The 22,198-nt window shown below is 37.0% G+C and overlaps 2 protein-coding genes across 2 annotated transcripts in view; one reads left to right on the forward strand and one right to left on the reverse strand.

Moving 5' to 3' along the window:
• Nucleotides 1-6,701, forward strand: part of Neil3 (nei like DNA glycosylase 3) — a 46,794-nt gene extending 40,093 nt beyond the window's left edge. The window contains exons 9-10 of the mRNA XM_057752728.1: nucleotides 4,312-4,486; nucleotides 6,288-6,701. Of these exons, the coding sequence (XP_057608711.1) occupies nucleotides 4,312-4,486; nucleotides 6,288-6,470 (358 nt within the window). The 3' untranslated portion in view covers nucleotides 6,471-6,701. The remainder of the gene's footprint in view (nucleotides 1-4,311; nucleotides 4,487-6,287) is intronic.
• Nucleotides 6,702-9,301: 2,600 nt separating this feature from the next.
• The window catches only part of Aga (aspartylglucosaminidase), a 62,632-nt gene continuing 49,735 nt past the window's right edge, over nucleotides 9,302-22,198 (reverse strand). The window contains exon 9 of the mRNA XM_057753002.1: nucleotides 9,302-9,424. Within this exon, the coding sequence (XP_057608985.1) occupies nucleotides 9,381-9,424 (44 nt within the window). The 3' untranslated portion in view covers nucleotides 9,302-9,380. The remainder of the gene's footprint in view (nucleotides 9,425-22,198) is intronic.

Consider the following 22,198-nt stretch of genomic DNA (forward strand, 5'->3'; position numbering starts at 1 on the left):
GGTGATTGCTTTAAAATATTGTGCCATTGACTGTACCCAGATGAAATATCCTAGCATATTTTTTTTTCATACAAATAAACAAAAAACACCAATTTAATTCATGAATTAAGGATTAAAAAATTAATGAAAACTTAAATTTAAATGATTTCTTCATAAGCTCTTAACAGAAGAATCATACGATTAATCATAGTACACAGCATTGCCTAGAAAGTTATAACTGTGTGTGTGTGTGTGTGTTTGTGTTTACTGAATAAAAGAACATCAGGAAGAAACTCTACAGTGTGTGTTTGTGTGTATTGTGTGTGTGTGTGTACTGAATAGAAGAACATCAGGAAGAAACTCTACAGTGTGTGTGCGTGTTGTGTGTGTGTGTACTGAATAGAAGAATATCAGGAAGAAACTCTACAGTGTATGTCTGTGTGTGTTGTGTGTGTGCGCGTGTACTGAATAGAAGAACATCAGGAAGAAACTCTACGGTGTGTGTGTGTGTGTGTATGTGTGTGTGTATGTGTTCTGAAGAGAAGAACATCAGGAAGAAACTCTACAGTTGTATGTGTGTGTATCTGTATGTGTTGAAGAGAATAAATCAGGAAGAAACTTTACGATCAATCATGATCAACTAGCAGAATAAATGTCAAGTGATGAAATGAATTCTCCCAGCAGCCCTTCTGCACCCAGCTACTTTACAAGGAATAAATTGCAAATTACTGTCATTTATTTCATTTTTCTCCTTGTCTGGCAGCTAGAGTGTTCCTCTCATGGACAAGATGCCTCGCAGAGCCTCACCACAAAGCCCTGTTAAAAACAGGTGGTCCACTCAGAATTTATAGCCAGCCTATTTTCTTTAATAATCATAGGGTAATTAATTTGACTTTTGTTCCCTTAATTAGCAATCTCTTTGCCATTTCATTGCATGCTATGTTGATAAGGCTTATTTTTGGATTGATCTCTAAATATACTTGAATGTTATCCAGTTACCAGATGATAAATCAGATAATTGAACGAATTTTTAAGCAGTTAACAATAGCTTCTAAAACCAGTTTTAAATCTTTGATCCAATTACTGTAAACACAGAGAAAACATAGTGATGCATTTTCAGAAAAAGCGTGTGTTCTCGCCGGAATATCACACAAAGGCCCGCATGGCAGAGTAAAGGGCCCCATTGAAATCGTCCCTGTTTTCCCATGTCTGTTCCCATCAGTAGCTGGAAGCCCTGCGCTTTTTTCTCTCTCACCTCTTGGAGTTCCTACTTGCCTCACTCATTTAATTTCTGCTTACTTCAATCTTTGAAATAATCTTGGACTGTCAAATCTACATCCAGTTGGGCTGACTAATCAAAAACTTATTTCCACAAAGTATTTTTGTTATAATAAACCATTCAATCTATAAATCAATAATTTAAATTAATGATTGCTAATATAACAGTTTTTCATCCCAGGGATTTTTTTTTTAATCTCTGATTTCTTTATTTTTAAGCTACTAGGATGCAACCCATGTGTTTTGTGCATTTCTATTATTTTTGGAGAACTTGTTATGCCTCAAGCATTGTCCATGGTCCTACTGATGCCTACTCCAGTATACTTCACCCAGGAAGGCCAGATTCAACAAACACCTGTTTAGTTATTTTTGTGTTAAAAAACACAAAATTGAATAGTTGCCACAGAGACTCACAAGCTTGGCATACATGTCTGAAAAGGGTTTGCTAAGTTGGTCTAAATATCACTATACCACTTATAAATCGATATTCAAAAGATTAGCCTAATCACCACAATAACTTCAGCTGCCCGTTATGCCAAATTTACCTAGGAAAAGGCTCTGCTCTATTTGGAAAGTTTTTAAATAATGATAGAAACAAAGAGGAACCAAGATATCCTCGATTAAGTTGAATATTTAATTAGCCAAGATAATGTTTTCTATCATAAAACAGGATAGCTTGTGCATATTTAGAGCTGATGTGATCGCAGGTGGCAGGAGTAGCTTGGTTCCATTAGCTCCCCACTTCACAACTTAATGTGCCTATGAATCACCTGGGACTCTTGTTAGCAAGCAGATACTGATCCCAAGGGGACTTGGAGGAGGAGCGCGTAGCTCCCTATGTCTGAGGAGCTTCTGGGTGATCCTAACGGTTCTAGTTAGTAGGATGCATTCTGGCTAACATGTTGTAGGATACAACAACTAGAAAAACGTACAACCAGCTTTATGCCAGAGAAGACATCATGGAAGACAAAATGAAGAAGAGGCAGGCCTGCAGCCTCTTGAGTCCTATCTTCCACTTTTGTACCCCAGAAAAGCTTCATAGGAAAAAAATTGAGAGCTGTCCTTAGTAAGGTCTGTGAAATTTGGGTTAACACATAAGACAAGTGAATTAGGAAGGGTTGAACTAAGTACTACCAAAGGCAGCACTTTAGAAATCATGCATAAAACTGTTTTCTTCTTCTTCTTCTGGTGTGGGTGCTGTAGCTAAGGCCCCTCTCACAGTGGGTGTGTGCAATACCAAGCTCCATGCTTAACCCTTCCGTATTTCCTTAAGACAGGCTCTTGCTAAAGTGAGCTGGCTGGCCTTGAACAAACAAACCTCTTGACACATTCTCCTGAAAAGCTGGAGTTGCAAGCCTGAACCAACATGGCTATCAAATGTACATGAAAACTGTGTTTATGTGTGCAGATACGGAAAGCCCCTTTTCATTTATGTCTACCAATACCCTTACCTTTATCTTCTTTCTCCCTTAAATTTATTACTATTTATGAAACCACTTCTGTTTTGACATCTGTTGACTTCTCTAGGGACTGTTGGTGCAAGGAAGGGTGTGGAGAATAAAAGCCCTGTGGTTACCTCTCAACTTTCCTATTCCAGATATGATGTGAGCCATCATTCTAAGATATTAATATCACCTCCTGGCCACTCTGAAGAGAGAAGCAACAAAATAGTTGCTGGTGAAATATTTAATGATAATATGATTTAATGATATTTACTACTGATGAAATATCTAATGATAATATTTAATGATAATGCTGGCCATAGTTATGACTATAGCTACTTTTGTGTTCCATGTAGCTGCTATATGAGCAGCCCCAAAGCTGTGCTTAGACTGGTTAAGGTCTCTGCCAATAGATATTTTTAAACTAATATGTTTAATCATATCTTTTATAAAGTTTAAATCAATTTCACCACAAGTGAATGATCATATTCTCTGAGTATTTCAATTAGATATGCTGCTTGAAGCATCCTTATTGAAACACATATTGCAAAATTTAGTCTTGGAGGCCATGAAAAAAGGAAAATACTCTTGATTTCTAGGTATTTAGGACAATTATTATTATTATTATTGTTTGAAATTTCTCACAATGTGAAAAGCAGACTATTTTACTGTTAAAAGAATTTTTAAAAATTGGGATGCTATGATTCTGGTCTTGTTTTGTTTTGGTGCTGGTGGTCAAACCCATTTTGCACATGCTAAGTCTACCATCTACAACCTGGGTGAATGCCCGCCCTTTCCATTCATTGACATGAACACTTTTATTCTGAGCAGGTCACTATATATGTGTTGCTTATAATATATAAGATACAGAAAATTAAAAATTATAATGAAACTCTATTCTCTTCTCAATGAAGAAATTGCATATATAGCTGAAAGACAAGAGGACAAGACCAGGAGGGTTCCTGGTCTGTGTTCGCTCTGTGCGGGGATGATCTCCAAACACCCTGGGTTTTAATTGTAAAGAGATGAAAGCCCTCTTGCTAAGCCTCATAAAATGCACATTGTTGCTCTTCCCAGATGCCTGTTTTTTACTACAACGTTATTGAGACTAAAATAATAGCCCTGATCAAAGAAAAGCCCAGAAAATTGTTTTAAAGTGGACAATAGCTGCTCACAGGATGGCCTCCTCAGTGCACTTAGTGTTTGTGCAGATGAGAAAATAATTAGATATGATTGTGTAACCCAGCTTGCTTTGTGAGATGTGGCTGATCCGGGTAGACTTGAGAATATCTCAGAGGAAATAGAAGTGCGTAAATATGGTGTAATATATGGTAAGGGAAAAACTGAACATCAGAAATGAAAGCTTGAAAAAGTCCTATATACCACATATGAATTCACTTTTTCCTTTTTTTCAGAAATTTTGTGCCTTTGACACATAGTGAATTTACAAGTTAATTACAATTAGAATTGCCCCAAAACAAAAAATCAACAACATGATAACCTAAAGTTGCTTTCTATAGGTGTAAAACTAAGTGCTTGAGGCAAGGTGGTATGAGTGACCCTGTTAGTGCTGCTTGCTAGGCGACCATTATTGTGTGACCTGTCATTACAGTGGACTCCAAACCAATACAGTGGATGTTCCTCGCTCTGTAAATGCTGGCACTCCTCGGTGCAAGAAGCACAACCGCCTTTGTGTTCTCCGTGTGGTGCGGAAGGATGGAGAGAACAAGGGGAGGCAGTTTTATGCCTGCCCTCTGCCCAGAGAAGCACAGTGCGGATTTTTTGAAGTATGTGTAATATTTCCCATGCTTGCTATGCATCAAGTGAATTTGAATTATTGTAATGTGGCAAATATCAGTGCTTGCATCTTTACTCATCTATTTATCTATCTATCTATCTATCTATCTATCAATCTATCTATCATCTACCTATCTCTCAATCATTTACTTATTTATTTGTGGCGGGAACCTCCCAAGTTCTGGGATTACAGTTACACACCATTTTAAATGGTCATACTAGTGTACAGAGTAAAATATGGTGTTATATTGTTCAGCAAATAATATTAATATTACTGATAGAATAGCTATTGGATTAATACAACATTTCATATTTGTAATCACAAGTGTATCAATGTTGTTCTTTGTTCATAATGATAGGTAGAAAAATACTGAGGTCAGATGTGGTGATTCACCTCTGGAATCCAAGTACTGGGCAAGTTGAAACAAGAAGGTCTTTAGTTTGACATATAATGAAGTCCAGACCAGCCTGGACTGTGAAACCTTATAGCAAAAAAGGAGGAAGGAGAGAGGGAGGAAAGTAGGCAGAAAGGCGTGAAGTTACTAAGAAATACTGAATAAGAATTCTTTAAAACCCATGAATTAGCCGGGCGGTGGTGGCGCACGCCTTTAATCCCAGCACTTGGGAGGCAGAGGCAGGCGGATCTCTGTGAGTTCGAGACCAGCCTGGTCTACAGAGCTAGTTCCAGGACAGGCTCCAAAACCACAGAGAAACCCTGTCTCGAAAAAACCAAAAAAAAAAAAAAAAAAAAAAAAAAAAAAAAAAAAAAAAAAAAAAAAAAAACCAATGAATTATGCATTAGTACATGAGAAAAGTGAGCTTACATGCTGATAATTGCCTTGGATTTACAATAACCTTAGTGATTTCTACTGTAAGTGTAACTTGGTTGAGGGGTGTGGAGGAGACAGGAACAACAGCCTATGGTAATCCAGCCCCAGGCGATTCTTTGTACCTGGGATAGGGGACAGAAATGTGTGTCCCATCCGTCAGTCTCCTGTTTTCTTCAGAGTACACCATTCTCACCATGCTGAATGTTAGTCTGATGTTCAAAGACACTCGTTTCCCCTAGTTAAACTCCTTATGACATCTAATAGAAAAAGGCAAATGTTGATCCCTTTCAGTGCTGAAGCAGAAACATTTCTGGTTTGTCTTACTGAGAAATAAAATGTCTCTCTGCCCAGTGTGCAAACTTTCTTAAGGACATTGCCAGGTTAAATTAGATGATTTTAGGTCCTATGCCTAAGATATGCTTCTATCATGATAGATTCACAGATTTCCTCAAGAACCATTTTAAATATAATGGAAAATGATGTTAGTAATTTTATATTGCTAATACTATCACAGCCTCCTTCATTCCTCTCTTGAGACCAAATACTAGGAATGGGTTTGATTATTTAGTCTGGGTAAGTACCTGCTGTGCTCTTCCTCTTTCTAGGAGACTGATAGAATGTAGTATTACAGTTATAATCAATATTTGATAATATTTTAACTAGAACAAATATAAAACTTGGATCCTGGTGATAGCTTCTTATCTAGATTCTGAGAGTTCTCAGTTACGGGAGAAACTTTTTATATGTTTTTAGATAAATTTAAGTTTGCAATTAGGACAGTTAATGTGTGATTCTTATAGAATATGGCTTTTCAATACGCAGCACCTAATAATTTACTCTGGTAAATTATTCACTTTGGTAGTCACAGCAGTGAAATCAGTATCACGTCAAATGAGGCTAGTGTTGTCTGTTCACATTGGAACTTCATGCATTCCTAATACCGTGTCTTTTCCTCCTTTAGTGGGCAGACTTAGCCTTCCCACTCTGCAGACATGGCAAACGCTCCATTATGAGAACTGTGCTGAAGATTGGACCTAATAATGGGAAGAATTTTTTTGTATGTCCTTTGGAGAAAGGAAAGCAGTGTAATTTTTTCCAGTGGGCAAAAAGTGGACCAGGAATGGAAATTATTTCAGGATGCTGATATTTTCCCTTTTTATAGAACGTCTGGCATATGAACTTCTCAAACTCACAATGTTCAGTCCCCTTTGTTTAGTAGAAGGCTGATAGAATATCTATGGTACATATAAATTAAGATACTGTAGTATTTGAGAAGTATTCTTTGTTTAAATGCATTCGTCACCTTCCCATTTATTTTGTCACAGTGAACATGCTGTATTTCACCAGGTGAACAGTACATTCCCTTTAAAGTGTACATTTAATACATCTACTAATAATGACAATAAAGTATACTTAGTATGGTTTTGGTCTCTCATAACTTCTTTGGTGAGCAGTAATATTTTGTTTTTAGGAGATTATGGAATATATTGCATTATAAGATAATCATTGTGTTATGAATATCAAGCTCCTATTAGATGGTAGATGATTTTCAGTGTTTTCATAGAAAATTGTGGGGATCCAAACTAACGTGACAGGACAGAAGGCAGGTGTATAAAGAGATGAGGGTTGATGTTTTCCTAATCTTAAGTCTAATGTAAAAGGGTAAGTGCACCTCTGAATCTTAATGTATTAGTCTAATGGTGACCTGAAATGTTATCCAAAAATCTTAACTTATTTATTTGTAGTGTGTGTGTGTGTGTGTGTGTGTGTGTGTGTGTGAGAGAGAGAGAGAGAGAGAGAGAGAGAGAGAGAGAGAGAGAGAGAGAGAGAAAGATGTGTGATGCAGGTGATAAAACCCAGGTCCTTGCTCATGGATTCTAATATAGACCTTCACACCTATGTTATTATTTTAGTTTTAGTTTTGCTTTAGCGCTCATTTTTGCCTTTTGCTTCAAAATTAGATCAACTACCTATGTTTCTCAAGGGGAAAAATAATGATCAATTAAGGTATTTTTGCATGTCTGTAGAAAAATCCTTTCAGAGAAGGGTCAATGTATTTTTGAAATGGGGAGCAAACCCTTTCTATTCTACTAAGTTGTCCACGATTCTACCATGCAGAACTATAGAAGTTAACACATGAAATGATAGCCAACAACACATCACATTCATAGTCTTATATGTGTTAAGTCTGTATTGAAAAGGCAAAGTTAGAAGCAACCTAAGATCAACGGTCATTACCCCAAGAGCTCAATGAGGCAACAAATCTGTGTGACAAACCAGGAACTGAACTGGACAACTGATAGTCTTCTCTGACTTGACATTAAGTAGAGAGTATGTGCCAGGAATGAAGGAAAAAACAAACGATGTGTAGCAGAGGAAAAGGCCACAACTGAAAGACTTCCATAATGGCCCAGTCCTAAACCATGCAGCTGAAAATAAGGAAGTACAATGGGAACAGAACCACACTAAGGCATGACTGAGGAACATTTTATTCAGGACCTTCAAAATAACCATAGAAGCTGGCATGGTGCATGCCTCTGATTTCAGCACTTGGGAGGCAGAGGCACATGGGTCTATTAGTTTGAAGCTAGTCTGATATATATAGCAGTGCCAGGTCGGTCAAGACCACATGATGAGACACTTCCCACACACCTCCACAAAAAAAAAAAAGGTAAATAAAAAGAACTTATAATAAACAGTATAGATACTATAACAGATTGGGCTCTGAATTCATCATGGCAACTGGGAATTTATAGCTTCAGAGAAGTGTAGAAAGCAATGAATACAGAATTACTAAGAAGAAACATCCATAATAAAGGAGTCCAGCTCAATCAATCTAACAGGATTCTTAATGAAGACAAGCCAGGGTGATCAAACAACATCTGGGATTTGGTAGATGATGCCTGAACCTGTCCGAATATGGAACATGAGGCAATTCTGACTAATCTGATGAAATATTTGCTAAAACAATTTATAAGGAAATGCATAGATGAACACAGCAGATTCAGATTCCTGGCTCATGTCTGGCCCAGTAAAATGTCTTTGTCATATCTTACCAATATTTGCAAGATTTGTGTAGAAGTGGCAATATATTTTAAAAAGCAAGATCTTTTTACTTTGTATATATTGCACCATCTCATATTTTCAAGGGGGCATTGCAATAGCTGACTCTTTATCCTTCTTCTGTCTATAGAGCTCTACAACTATAGTAAGGCTTAAACCCTTCATATTTCTTAACATTTATTTCCATAAGAGATTGTACATGTTGAGATATATATATATAAACAGGCCCTGTTGCAATGAAAATAAAAATAGTTTGCTGTAAGCCACACAGAAGCAACCATGGCCTCAGAACAATTTGGGTTATTTCATTTGATCTGATCTGTTGTAGGAGTAATTATAAACTCTTAGAATTATGTAACAAAAGATGAACATAAATCAATGTTCAGACATTTTGGTAAGGCTGTTGGTAGGTAGTTACAGCAAATTGGCAAAACTACAGGTCTCAGGTTCCGTCTAATAACATTCTTAACTTTCAGGTTTGTGGAAGCCAGTGGTCAGCTGACATATCAATATCTCTCAGAGGCTTGGGAATGAAAGGGCTGTTAGGTTAGAGGCAGAGGTTGGTGATAAATGGCTCTTAAAGGAACTAAAGACAGCCCAAGGTAAAACAATCTGACTTCCCACAATCAAGAAGTTCTAATTAGTTTGTAGAATCTTCCATATGGGTGTCACATTTTCAGGAAATTTCAGGTCATACATAAACCTTTACTCCTCATAGAAATATACTTAGTATTTTCCTTCACACACAGTAGAAACATGATGGACATCTGTTGAATTTAGTAGTAGACAAGCTTTAATATACGTTCGGTCTCTTAAACATTTTAAACCTTGTTGTTGCCACTATTCAAATATGAATATACCTAAATGTCATTGAAAATGAGACTTGCTCAATAAACATCAGTTTAGGGGTATAGGAGGCAAAGCTCATACCTCATTTGTCAATCAGAAGAGCTTCGGGAAGGAGCAGCTGGAATTTGACCATAGTGAAGATTTAGCCTCTCTGGAACATCTCAGACCATTGGCACAGCATGAGACCTGTGGGAACAGGCATGGAAGAGTTAGGTGGAACAGCAAACCAATCAATCAGCCGTTCTTAGCTGGATAATTGTGGCATACCTGGAGGGAAACATGGAGGTAAATGTAAAGAATCAAGTCCCTGTTCATGACTATAAGTGGAGCTCTTAAACTGGACTAGTTTTATGACCAGAGTCTACGGAATAAGTCTCTCTTTCCATGTCCGGAGACTGTTGGCAAAAAAGTATGCCAGGCTATACTGGGATGCTTAGTGCTTGGACAGGTAAGAAGGGATCTCTTCAGCTACCGATGAGGGAGGTGAGCTACATTTTACTCACTCTGACTGAGACAGGAGTGAGTTCTGGAGTCAAGACTGTCATTTCAAATATTTGCACCAACCCTTTCTATGCTAGTGACTGTTTCCAAGGAACTGAAGTCAAATTCAAGGTTCAACAGAAACAGGGAACTCAAGACTATGCTGGTCAAGAGTTCTTTTCTGGCGTTCTGTGACATTTTTGTTCTGGATAGTTCAGAGTTCAAAAGAGGGACAAAGAAACAATGAGAAACATACAGAGTATTGCTCATCCCTATCAGCGGATGTGCTGAGGATACAGAAGGTCTCATGGCCAAATGGGGTCTGTTTGCATAATACCGTCGAGCTGGCTGAGCAGTATTGCTGAGATGGGAGAGCCTGTTGTCTTGCACACAGCCCAAGGCATTCCTCCCAGAGTACACAAAGTTCAATGGGAACAGAGTACACCCAACAGAATTGTGTAGAAAAATATGTTATATGCAGGTTACATCTTTGACCTTGACCATAGGACCTTGAACTCATATTTTACAAAGTTTGGGCTACTGTGTTCTGAGTTTTAGTTGCCTCATCAGCTAGATGGTCATAATGGTAGTATTCTTACAGGACTGCTGAGAGAATAAAATATAAATATCAATGGAAGGGGTTCAGCACAAACTAACAATTGAGTGACTGGATTAAATTTCATTATCATTATTAATAGCACCACCACTACTATCTGCCCCATTTTTACCAAATGTTTCAGAGAAGAAATAGCAACGTAAGAACCTTGCAGTGCTTGAATTTAATTGGACAGAGAAGAAATAAATGCTTGAAAGGAACAGGAAAAGAAAACCATTGGAAGACAAGGAAAAACAGCATGTTTGAGGAACAGAACATTTTAGTGTCAGAACTTTTTAACAAAAAGATAATAGAAAGATGCTGGGGTGAACTTTATGATGTCAATGGTACACCAAAATTTAAAACTGAAAATGAATAAACGTTTCAATTCATAAAAAGCTGAGACTCTAGTGTTTAGCATATGTACTATTCTTAATAGAAATAGCACCCAGGCAGATGGCTCAGCTTGTAAAAGTGCTAGCCACACAACCTAACAACATGGGTCAGAGTATGAGAACCCTATAAAAAGTTTGTGGTGACCAGTCTTTCCCCAGCAGTACTAACTGCAGCAGGATGTGAGACAAAGACAGAAAAATCACAAGCCACCTAGCCTACCCTGGAGTAAGAGCTAACAACTGCAGCAAGAGAGATCCGATCTCAATACATTTATGGCAAGAATGAGGGTCCCAGTCTGCCACATGAGCATGCTGGTGTGCATGTACCAGAACTCAGAAACACATCATGCACACTCACCATACACACACCATACACACACACACACCATACACATTCACCCAGAGATTTTAACAGAGAAATTTTCTATCAGGATAATGAGTCTTGACACTTGATTAAAGTTGTTTTATTTCTATTGTTTTTCCCCATTTCTTTCATGTTGTGGCCTTAAGATCAGGACATATAGTATATACAACTTCTGCAAGAGCCGGTTTGTATGATCAGAAGACAGTGTCTCATAGAACCAAGTGCAAAGGGTCCTGATCACTGAAATCTACTAAAATGGGATGTATCCAGCACTACAGGAGACAGAGCAGGGAATGGCAGGGAATGGAAGACATTGATTTTTCTTAGAAGTTGCAGGGACACAAACAAAATATTTGGATTGATATGTCTCTTTATTATTTAACACCTACTAACTTCTCTAATAAAAGAACACTGGAGGAGAAAACATTTGATGTTTAAAATAGATGAAAGAGTAAAAGGTTGATAACAGGACAAGGAATAGAGCAAAACCGAGTGAAGGGAAACCCCTGAAACATCACATGTATTTCTTAACATCCATGTTAATAACAGAAATCAGACATGTGACGTCATCAATAACAAAGTCCTAGGCTTCTAATTTCTTCCACTGTATTCAAGCCTTTCCAACTAAATGTTATTACAGGAGGCAAAACTACAAAAGAAATCAATAGTCTCGTGACAACAATGCCATATCCACCTTCTATATTCACAGGTCTGTATTGCTCCCAAATGGTAGTATGGTCATCTTGACTGCGTATTAATAGACGCTTGTCTGCATTTGATAAGCCTCTACTTTTCTCATTGTTATGTTATCCCATTTAGCTTGTTTGGTGCCATTTAAAAGAATTTATTTCTCTATCTATGGCAAAAAAAAAAAATAAACAGTTTAGAAAGCTGATCAGAGTGGGAAAAAAATGTTAAATCTATATATTTGAGTAGGTTATTGACTCACTAGTTTAGCAACTTGGTTTTGCAAAGTTGAATAATTCAAATGATACAGCATTTAGAAAGTGCACCCTTAAAATGGTAAACACTGGATTTTGGACCTGGGTCTGTAGTTATTACTTATTTAAAATAAACAAGCAAATTCCATTGAGATATGGTCTCATTTTCAGGAATGGTCTATTAGCAGGCAGCACTGAGCACAACAATTAACCATATCAGCACATTAAAGCCTAATGTGTAAACTCCACATAGCAGCAAACACACATCCTACCATGGCCTATTAAGTAATCAGAAATGATTGCAGATAATTAGCCTGTGAACAGCTGCATAAACTCAACTATTCCATTTTTTATCAGACATGGAGGCTTCAAGTAGGAAGGAGAGTCATTAGCCGTGTCTTGAACTTGGTGGGAGTGTCACTACAAAACAAAATTAGGGAGAGAGTCTAACATTTTGATTGTACATGGCCATTTGAAACTTCCTTATGAGGGTACGTTTTTGCATAACTACAGATTTGCAACTGAAATAATTGAAACAACATTATCAATGACTACAAATAACTCATAACATAGGAAATTTAAAACAAGACAATGAGCAGGGATCAAGTAGCAATATCTCATATGTGTGTTTCAGTCATGTTTTTTTAAGTTCACACATTGTGCAATCTCTGGCAATCTCTCTTAATGATCTGATTAATAGCACCAAGGTGTGTGTGTGTGTGTGTGTGTGTGTGTGTGTGACAGAGAGAGAGAGAGAGAAACATTTCACTTAAAAATGTGGCTTTCTCTTTTTCTGTTCTATTTTTACTAATAAAAATGTTCTAAGAAAAGCATTACAACTTTATTGGAACAGTTGAAATACAAATATGGAAAAAGAAAGGATTATATTTACTCAGTACTTATCCAGAAAAACAGAACAAAAAGAAACAAACGTATTTTTCTGTCATTATTGAAGATTGAACCTAGCTAAGGCCTTGCGCATGTTAGGCAAACACTCTACCACTTAGCTATGCTCCCGTTATTTTTCATTTTGAGACAAATTCTATTTCACTTGCCCAAGCTGGCCTTCAACTTGCAATCCTCTTGTTTTGCCATCTGTAACAAGTTGAATAGCTGGAATTGTATGACCAGGCCCAAGTAAATTACCACCCTTAAAACTAAAATTGATACAGTGTGATATCATCAGAGGGTTCTATATATGAACCTCATTTGAAGGTGAGTATGCTTAGAAGGGACCAGGGTTTCCATCAAAGTTTCTTCACATTTTAAGATTCTATGAAGTAAAACTCATGAGAATGTCACAGCAATGAAGGAATGTAACTACCTTTGATGGTATTGGACTTTTGGGAGATAAGTTTGCAATACTTGCATGGAAAGTTTTCAATAAAGAATGTCTACTTTACTTCTGTTTTTTATTTTCCTCATGGGATATTTATTAGTCATCTTTTTAATAATTTTATTAAAAATAATGTAGGATAGATATGGATAATTATATATATAAATAAGATTGATAGATATAATAGATGATGACATATCTATATCATATTAAATAGATCATGGTTATATAATTAAGAATCCTAAATTTTACTCATAGATAGTATTATTAAAAGTATTTTATATTTGTTTTCTCTTCAGTTATTTTTTTTATTTGATTTATTTATCTATTTATTTTGGTTTATCTGTATAGCTGTGTAATCTGTCCTGGAACTCTGTCTGTAGATCAGGCTGGCCTCATACTCAGAGATCTATCTGCCTAACTCTGTGTCCCAAATGCTGGGATTACAGTAGTGTGCCACCGCCTCCCACACCCCTTATCTTCATTGTTAAGGACTACAAGGAATACATTTTCTTGTGTCAGGGTCATGCTAGATACTATAACAGTTTAAGCAGAGTGCCTTAAGGATTTTAATGTCTTTAAAGTAAATGAGCATGCAAAGCAGCAGGTATAGGTTAAAAAGGCAAGAGCTACGGAGAGGATGCATGGGGAAAGAAGTTCAACTGCAAAAAGAAGCTCATTGCAACCTGGAGGTTGCTGGGCACCCAAAGTGGTAACACTGGGCAGCTGGAGTTTAGAACGATACTATAGGAAGGGGAAATATTTTCTAACAGATAAATAAAGTGAAAATCAACCAACCCTGACTGTGGTAATTTGGTACATGCTGCTCATTCATTGCAAATTTATTGATATTGCCCAGTGTACCAGTAGAACATTGTGTGGGCTTACAATAACTCTTTTCTGTTTCCTAGGGTCCTGCTGAGTATAAATAAAACGGGGTGGCCCAGCAAAATCAACAGAACTTCCTAGACTCTCTACCATTAAGGACCAGGAATGTTTTAATCAACGAGCTCATCAACTGACCCTTAAAGACGCATAGGATGTTGTTTGAGGGGATCATCACTCTTTCTTTGGCAAAACATTTGCACTTTTGTTGGACAGCGTTTAATAAGGCATGGTAGAGTGTCTATAGAACACTTCCAGATATAGTGAACTAACCAGATGAAATATTATTGTAGTACTTTGATGGAATTTGTTAGAAGGGAAATAGGAATGTGAGGTAAAGTAGGAACAGGTGATCTGATGCCTGACTGCAGATTTGTCATCAAGTACTAAGGTTGAGCTAATACTGCTGTTACTAGGAAAAAACTCTGGAAAGACACTGAACTTCTCCAAATTCAGAGTCCTTAGACGTAACACTGGACATTTGATTAGAATACCTCTAGTACCTCCCCCAGTGTCTCCATATTTTAAAAAACAATAATCACTGCAGATTGAAGCAATGTATGGTTCACAGCCTCGTTTTGGATTCCTCCTTGTTCATTAGTCCCTTGTATCTATCTCTAAAGAGTGGGTTGCGCTTTATATGTTGTTCTTATCTGTTGAAGTTAAAACAGAGTTCCGTTCTCCATTCCCGATTGGGGTCAAATGTTCATAGTATGATTCTTTAGAATGAGAGGTTCATATTCTCATGAATATTAACTGTCATGAAGAGCTCATGATTAAATCCCTGCACCCCCGAGAGACTTTTAGAAGAGCCCAGAATAAAATAGCACATCTCAGTGTATGAAGTACCCTCTCTTGAATGTTGATTGAACAATTCACAGAACCTGAGAAGTAATAAAATGGGAAATGTTTCACTGACTTGAAGCTGGGGAGTAAAAATTAGACAAGACACCCACATGGAAAAAGATCCTTCTGTCTCGACACAGGGCATTAGACTTTTCTGTTCTCTCCTTTCCTTTCATTCCTTCCTTTTTACCATTTGCTTTTGCAGTTTCTGCTGAATTGTTACCTCATCAGACCTTACACATGTAAACTACAAACCTTCAAAAGACACGAGTTATCCATCCTTATTACATTTACCATAATACTTTAAACAACTGCTCAACAAAAGCTTAAAAAAATAAATGTCAAGAAAAATAACATGGTAATTTATAATCCTGGATATTGTCAATTCGTGGAAGCTCATTACAATCATTGGAACTGTTTCTCTGTATTTTTGCCAGGAGGTATGCTTTTGCAATGGGCCTATTGGCTGCTTCATGGGATCCTGCTCTTTGCTGTTATGACCTGTGACTAGAGAGCTAACATATACCTGTACTTTCTTTGTATCTTACACTGTGTGGCATTTTAGCACTCCATATTTTATGTCCAGGAATGCCAACTTATAATATATTCTTGGGCAATGCAGTTTCTGCCTAAGTACCCTTGAGACCCATTTAGAGCATGTACCTGGTTGCTGTAAAACTTTTCAGTAACACTTGTCTGTCTTGGATAGGAAATTATAGAAGAATGCTCTATTTGAGCTTCACTTTGTAATCATTGCACTTTTATGCCTTACTATCTTGCATGCTCCAATTGGTGTTATCTGCTGTAGTTGATTGGATAGTCCGTTACAATGGGGTTGGAAGAATAACACATTTTCAGCATCCTCATATTGTTTTAAGAGCACACATTTTAGTCCATGGTCAAGTCCAAAGGTATACAATCTTTGAAGCTTTTATTCTAAAAAATATTAGAAGTAGTTCTCTAAATAGTACATGTATAGAATGGGGATTAACACATAAGCCTCTCTCTGTGCTATTCTTAAAGGCAAGTTAGCAACTGTATATCTAAATAGTCTCTATGCAAATTATTGTGTTTGTCACAGATCATTTTGAGGAACTTATTGTCACCTACTTAATTCACAGTATTAGCCTAATTTTAGTTCAACTTATATTCATTCCTGTTCTCAGTCTCTTTTGTTTTGATAAGGTGTAAGTAGGTCAACCAAAAGGATCTTTCTCTAAGTCTCAGATCATTTTAGGGTTCCTGTGATGTTTTTTAGTTCCTATACATTTTTTTTCCTAGAAATAATCACCATGATAATAAAATAATGTAGCAGACAAGGTGGAGCATCTATCTTCTTTTTCAGAAAGAATATTCCCTGAGAACCTACAAAGATTTTTTTTTTATTTAGTACTGAGCCTTCAGCATCTAGGCTAGTTTCTAAAGTATTTCTGAAGCCATTACATGAATGACTGTTGTGTGAATATGAAACCTCTTCTTTTATAACCTTTATTAACTGTGTTTTTGTTGTGTGTGTGTGTTTCTTTTCTGATTCTGGAAATGCAGTCCTTTGGCCTTGGAGCTGATAAGAACTGTTACTTAGTTGATAAGTTTTTGAAATTCAAATTACTATAGAAACAATCGTTGGTTCCCCCTGCCTCTTTGAGCACTTTGTAGCTGTATACCTTACACTGGAGGGAGCTGCAGTCACAGACAAAGCCTAGCTTCTTGGTGTCCCCACTTCCTTGTAGACACCCCCTTCTGTTAGAACGGTCTTTCTTTAGTTGGGTTACATCTAAATTGGCTGTGATTAGAGCACTTAATCTATTCACTATAACTGATTAAGTTACTGCTTGATTGTGTTACAGCTTCATCCATTTACCATGATTAGATTGTTGCTGGAAATATAGGGATACAATCAAGCTTCTGCTATTGTCTGATTCCTTGGGGTCTTTCTAAATTTCTCCACATAATGCTTTTGGCTATTCCGTGGGGAAAGGTGTTTCTACAGATAGCTAATCTCATCCATTCCATTTGAATTTTCTTGACTTTATTTTGGGAGGGTGACTTTATCTCAACCTCCTGGGGAGACATTTCTTCCCTCCCCTATACTAATCAGGCCTGGCAAGTAACTAGTTGTCCGTATAGGAAGAACAAATTCTATCAGTTCTCTGCCTTTCCGACTGTCTGTTCCTCATCTCGGGAGCGATGGTAGAAAGTGATTCACATATAACCCCTAACAAAGACTAAGAGGGCTTTTCGTGAATTTTTCATCAGAGGCCTGGAATGTGAGCTTACGACAATGTCTGCAACATATCAGAAAAGCGGAGTAAGCAGAAGCAGAGTCAAAACTAATGAAAAATGGCTGCTCAATATCACACATTAGAAACAAACAGGACTTAGTTTCTAAGCCGCTTTCTCCCAGGTGAATTGGTGTCAGGTAGCAGCTCTACATCTCACTCCCCCCACCCTTCCTGAACACAGCTCCAAGGGTGCAGAGACAGAGAGACTTTGAGAAACGCTGAAGATTGGGGTCATTGGGGCTCATTGTGTGTACTGTTTCCAGTCGGCAGAAAAGTGTGACAGGGTAAAGGCATTTGCTTGTTTGTGTCAGTTCAGAGACTCTTTGGATTAACAGTGAAAAATTTTTTCTTGGTATTCATGGCAATTAAATTTCAGATGTTCCACTAGCCCCTCCAGCATGCTACAGCTAGCATCATATAAAATAGTTGTTTGGCTTTGATTTATTTCTTCTTTTTTTTCCTAGAGACTCACGTGTGTGCAGGAGACTCTACACTAATGGAAACACCCTTGGAATGATGAGAGTGCCACCATCACATCCCTGCACGCTCTGAAATTATGTGAAAACATGGGAGGCCAGGATTGCTGTCTTTCCCATTTCTAAAGGCAGGATCATTCCTTGCTCCATCTTTATGTCTATTTGCTTTCGAAAAAAACAAAAAAAAAAAACACGGGATAGGTGTTTTTTACAAAGGTAAACACATATACTAAAGGTAAACACATAGACTAAACATATATAAACACATATACTAAAGGTAAACACATAGACTAAACACATATATAAACACATATACTAAAGGTAAACACATAGACTAAACATATATAAACACATATACTAAAGGTAAACACATAGACTAATGTAACCTCTTGACAAACAAAGTAAAAAAATTATAAGGAATAGAAAATGGAAGTTTTAGAATAGAAAATAGAAATAAAAATCTATAAAATAGAAAAATATTTTTATAAAAGTAGAAAATTATAAACAATTCTGTTTTCTATTTCAAAAATAGCTTTTCTGATATATACCATAATCCTTTCAGAAAGGTTAAGTCTTATTAACCTAAGTGAATGACCATGGTACATGCACTTTAAAGATTGAATGACATTTTCATATACCTTAAGATATTTCACTAATATGTTAAAAATCAATCTTTTTCTTTTAATCCATGGATCAAATGAACTGATAGAAGTGGAAGACTTTAGTACTAATGCAACATGCATTCAATGAGATCAAATAGACATCTTTTGCATTTCTATTACTTATTTTGAAACGAATGCCTATGACCCTAAAGATAAAGATATGATCCTATGGTGACTTACCGACTGTAGACTATTTAGACAACACTGATAGTCGTGTGTACCAGATTTCAGCAGGTAAAAGCAGAAGTGGAGGCTAGGAACATGGCCCAGCTGGAGAAGTGTTTGTCTTGTAAGGTTGAGGATTTGAGTTTGTATTCACAGAACCCAAGCAAAAACTGCAATGTATGGTGGCAGGCACCTGTAATCCTACGGCTAGAGAATGGAAAATGGGAGTACTTTTGAGCTTGCTAGCCAGACAGCCCAGATGATTAAGGTTCAGTAAGAGAACACATTTTAAAAACTAAGACTGAGAAGAAATCCAAGCTTAACCTCTGACGGGCACGCACACGTAAACATATATTCATGCAGTTCATACACATGCACACAAAGAAAGGAAGAACAGAGAAACAGTTGCTCACTGGTACCCCTACTGATAGGAAAACAAGTTAAAAAAGAAAATAGACATACAGGAAATTAAAGAAAAAACAGCTGATATCCAGATCAAAATGTACGGGTCTTTCACAGAAACGTAATGGAAATTAAGTCCTATATCGTGATTTTTAAGATGAGAGGATTACAAGGTGAGGGTGTGAGGTGGCAGAAATCAGATAAAGAGTCAGCCAAGAAAGTTGTTAATATAGAGCTAAAAGGTAGTGTGGGGCAGTGGTTAATGTAGTCATCAATCGCCACAGAAAAGATAAGGAATACAAAACTTTGAAAACTGAATAGTTAGCAGTGCAGCAGCAGAATTCTAGATCTTCTGAAACTCCGAGATTTAAGAAGACTATAAATGAGATGAAGGCAGGATTTGATATTGAAATGATTAAGATATAAATAAGAATCTCAGTGCAGGTAGGATTGTGGTAAGGGTATATGTTAGAAATGCTTGAGATGAAAGAGGCAAGGAGGAAATGGGAAATTCAAGTCAAGTATAACTGTTTGGAGCCTTGGGCATTATATAAAATGAAAACAATGGAAGGGAAAAATAAGCAAACCACATTATTATCTAGTTTAACTGGAGAGTAGACAACTTCAACAAAGGCTCCATTAAACTGACACAAAGCTTAAGAAAACAAATTTGAACAAAAGGATGATAAAGGTAACAGATAGATTTGATACCTTAGAATTTTTAGATGATGACAATCAGAATTACAATTAGTCATAAAAATCAGGCTAGGCTTCTCTCATGAAAGGACCAAAGAGTTAAATCTAAACAATATTTTTAAAAAATTATAAAACAAAAATGCCTCCAGAAATAACGTTGTCCTTGGGAAAATACATATCAAGTATGGCCCGAGAATCACTTTATTACTTGTGACACTTCTAACCATTTAAATGTCTATGACTTAGCTTTTAGTCAGTGTACCTCTTCTGTCTGTTCTAATTAAAATATGTTCATAAGAGGAAGAATTATATTTAAGGACCGAGATGAAAATTTAAGAAGGCATTACAGTCATTCTTGCCTGACCAGTTAGAATTACGGTTCCAGACCCTCTCATTAATTATAAAAGTGGAAATTATTATGCCTGCTGTTTTATGATAAACATTCAAGCACCTGGAACTTTAAAATATAGCCTTTAGAGTCCAAGTGATGGATTGATACTATTAAAATAAATTTCCTAAAAACACAGTGGAAATTAAGAATGATAAATTTATTAGAACAACCTAATGTTGGAGACATTCCTATTAGCTGAAAACAGGAACTATTTCATGTGAAATATTTAAGGAATCTGTAGATTAAATGAAAACCAGGGTACTTTAAATTGAAAAAGACAATTTTTTTCTAATGGAAACGCTCCTCCTTATTAGCAGTGAGTCAAATTTAGACTGCACCTAATGGCTTGTTTCCAGATTGGAAGGGGTGGGGGTGACTTTACACTGAAGAAACTCATCGGACACCTTTTGTCGGGCAGTCAGGATTAACAGTCACAGTTATTATGTGGTTTCAGGCAGGTTCCTGCTATGACCCTCTTTTCCCAACACACAGAATTCCTTGCCATTCACAAGGGAAACATTAGATCTCAGCTGAGGGACATTTATCTCAATAATTGACCAGTGACTCTCAGAAATATGAAGGTCATCAAAAGTTCTTCATAAAAGAAATCAGAGAACCAGTTGTCAGACCCCAGAGGCACCTCAGGAGGCATGACAACAAAGTGTGTTTGGGGAAATAGATGGTATTCTGAAACACTTAATAGATTTGAAGGGAAAAAACAAATAGTTATAAAATATATATTTAATAACAGTATTGTTATTAATACAGTACTGTTATTATATTATTGATATTGGCTCATGAATGGTACTAAATATGTCATACAATGGTCTCCTAATAAGCATGAGGCCTTGAGCAAGCTTCCCATTACCCAGACAGGAGGAAGGGAAGAAAGGAATGGAGGTGAGCCAGCTCTGTGTTGTTAGGAAACAAAAATTAAAAGTTGTCTTCTGACTTGAATAAAGGTTGGTATAAAGTACTGCTTTGGGAGTTGGAAAGAATGTCTATCTTACACCTATAAGAATGGCCAAGATAAAAAACACTGATGATAACTTATGCTGGAGAGGTTGTGGGGTGAAGGGAACACTTCACATTGCTTGTGGGAATGCAAACTGGTACAGCCCCTTTGGATGTCAGTGTGGCGATTTCTCAGAGAATTAGGAAACAACCTTTCTCAAGACCCAGCAATACCACTTTTGGGTATATATCCAAAGGATACTTAATTGTGTCACAAGGACATGTGCTTAACTATGTTCATAGGAGCATTGTTTATTGTAGCTAAAACCTGGAAACAACCTAAATGCCCCTTGACCAAAGAATGGATAAGGAAATAGTGGTACATTTACACAATGGAGTACTACACATCAGGAAAAAAATAACCCCGACATCTTGAATTTTGCAGGAAAATGGATGGAGCTAGAAAACATCATTTTGAGTGGGGTAACCCAGACCCAGAAAGACAATTATCACATGTACTGACTCGTAAGTGGTTTTTAAACATAAAACAAAGAAAACCAGCCCCAAATCACAATACCAGAGAACCTAGACAACAATGAGGACCCTAAGAGAGACAGACGTAGATCTAATCTACATGGGTAGCAGAAAAAAACAAGATCTCCTGAGTAAATTGGGAGGATGGGGACCTTAGGAGAGGGTGGAAGGGGATGAGAGAGGCAAAGTGGGGAGGAGGGGAGCAGAGAAAAATATAGAGCTCAATAAAAATTAAAAAAAAGAGAGAGAGAGAATGTCTAAAAAGAATAAAGTGACATTGTAATGGTAACCGTGTGAGATCTGGAACCATGTATGAGGCATACATCTGGGCATACCTCACATAAGGATGTGAATGGAAGAATTAACTAATGTGGGAAGACCTGCATCAGAGTGGGCAGCCACTTCTAAGGGTAGTCGAGATTTAAAAGTCCAAGATAAAGAAATGCTGTCTCCTTGTCCACCACTGCTTCTTGCTGGTAAGTGTGTCTATCCCATTGCTATCGCTGTGGCCATCCCGTACTGTTAGAGAATCTTGATTCTTCTGCTTCCCAGTATG

Source organism: Chionomys nivalis, chromosome 20, assembly GCF_950005125.1.
Source record: "Chionomys nivalis chromosome 20, mChiNiv1.1, whole genome shotgun sequence".
NCBI classification, from domain to species: domain Eukaryota; kingdom Metazoa; phylum Chordata; class Mammalia; order Rodentia; family Cricetidae; genus Chionomys; species Chionomys nivalis.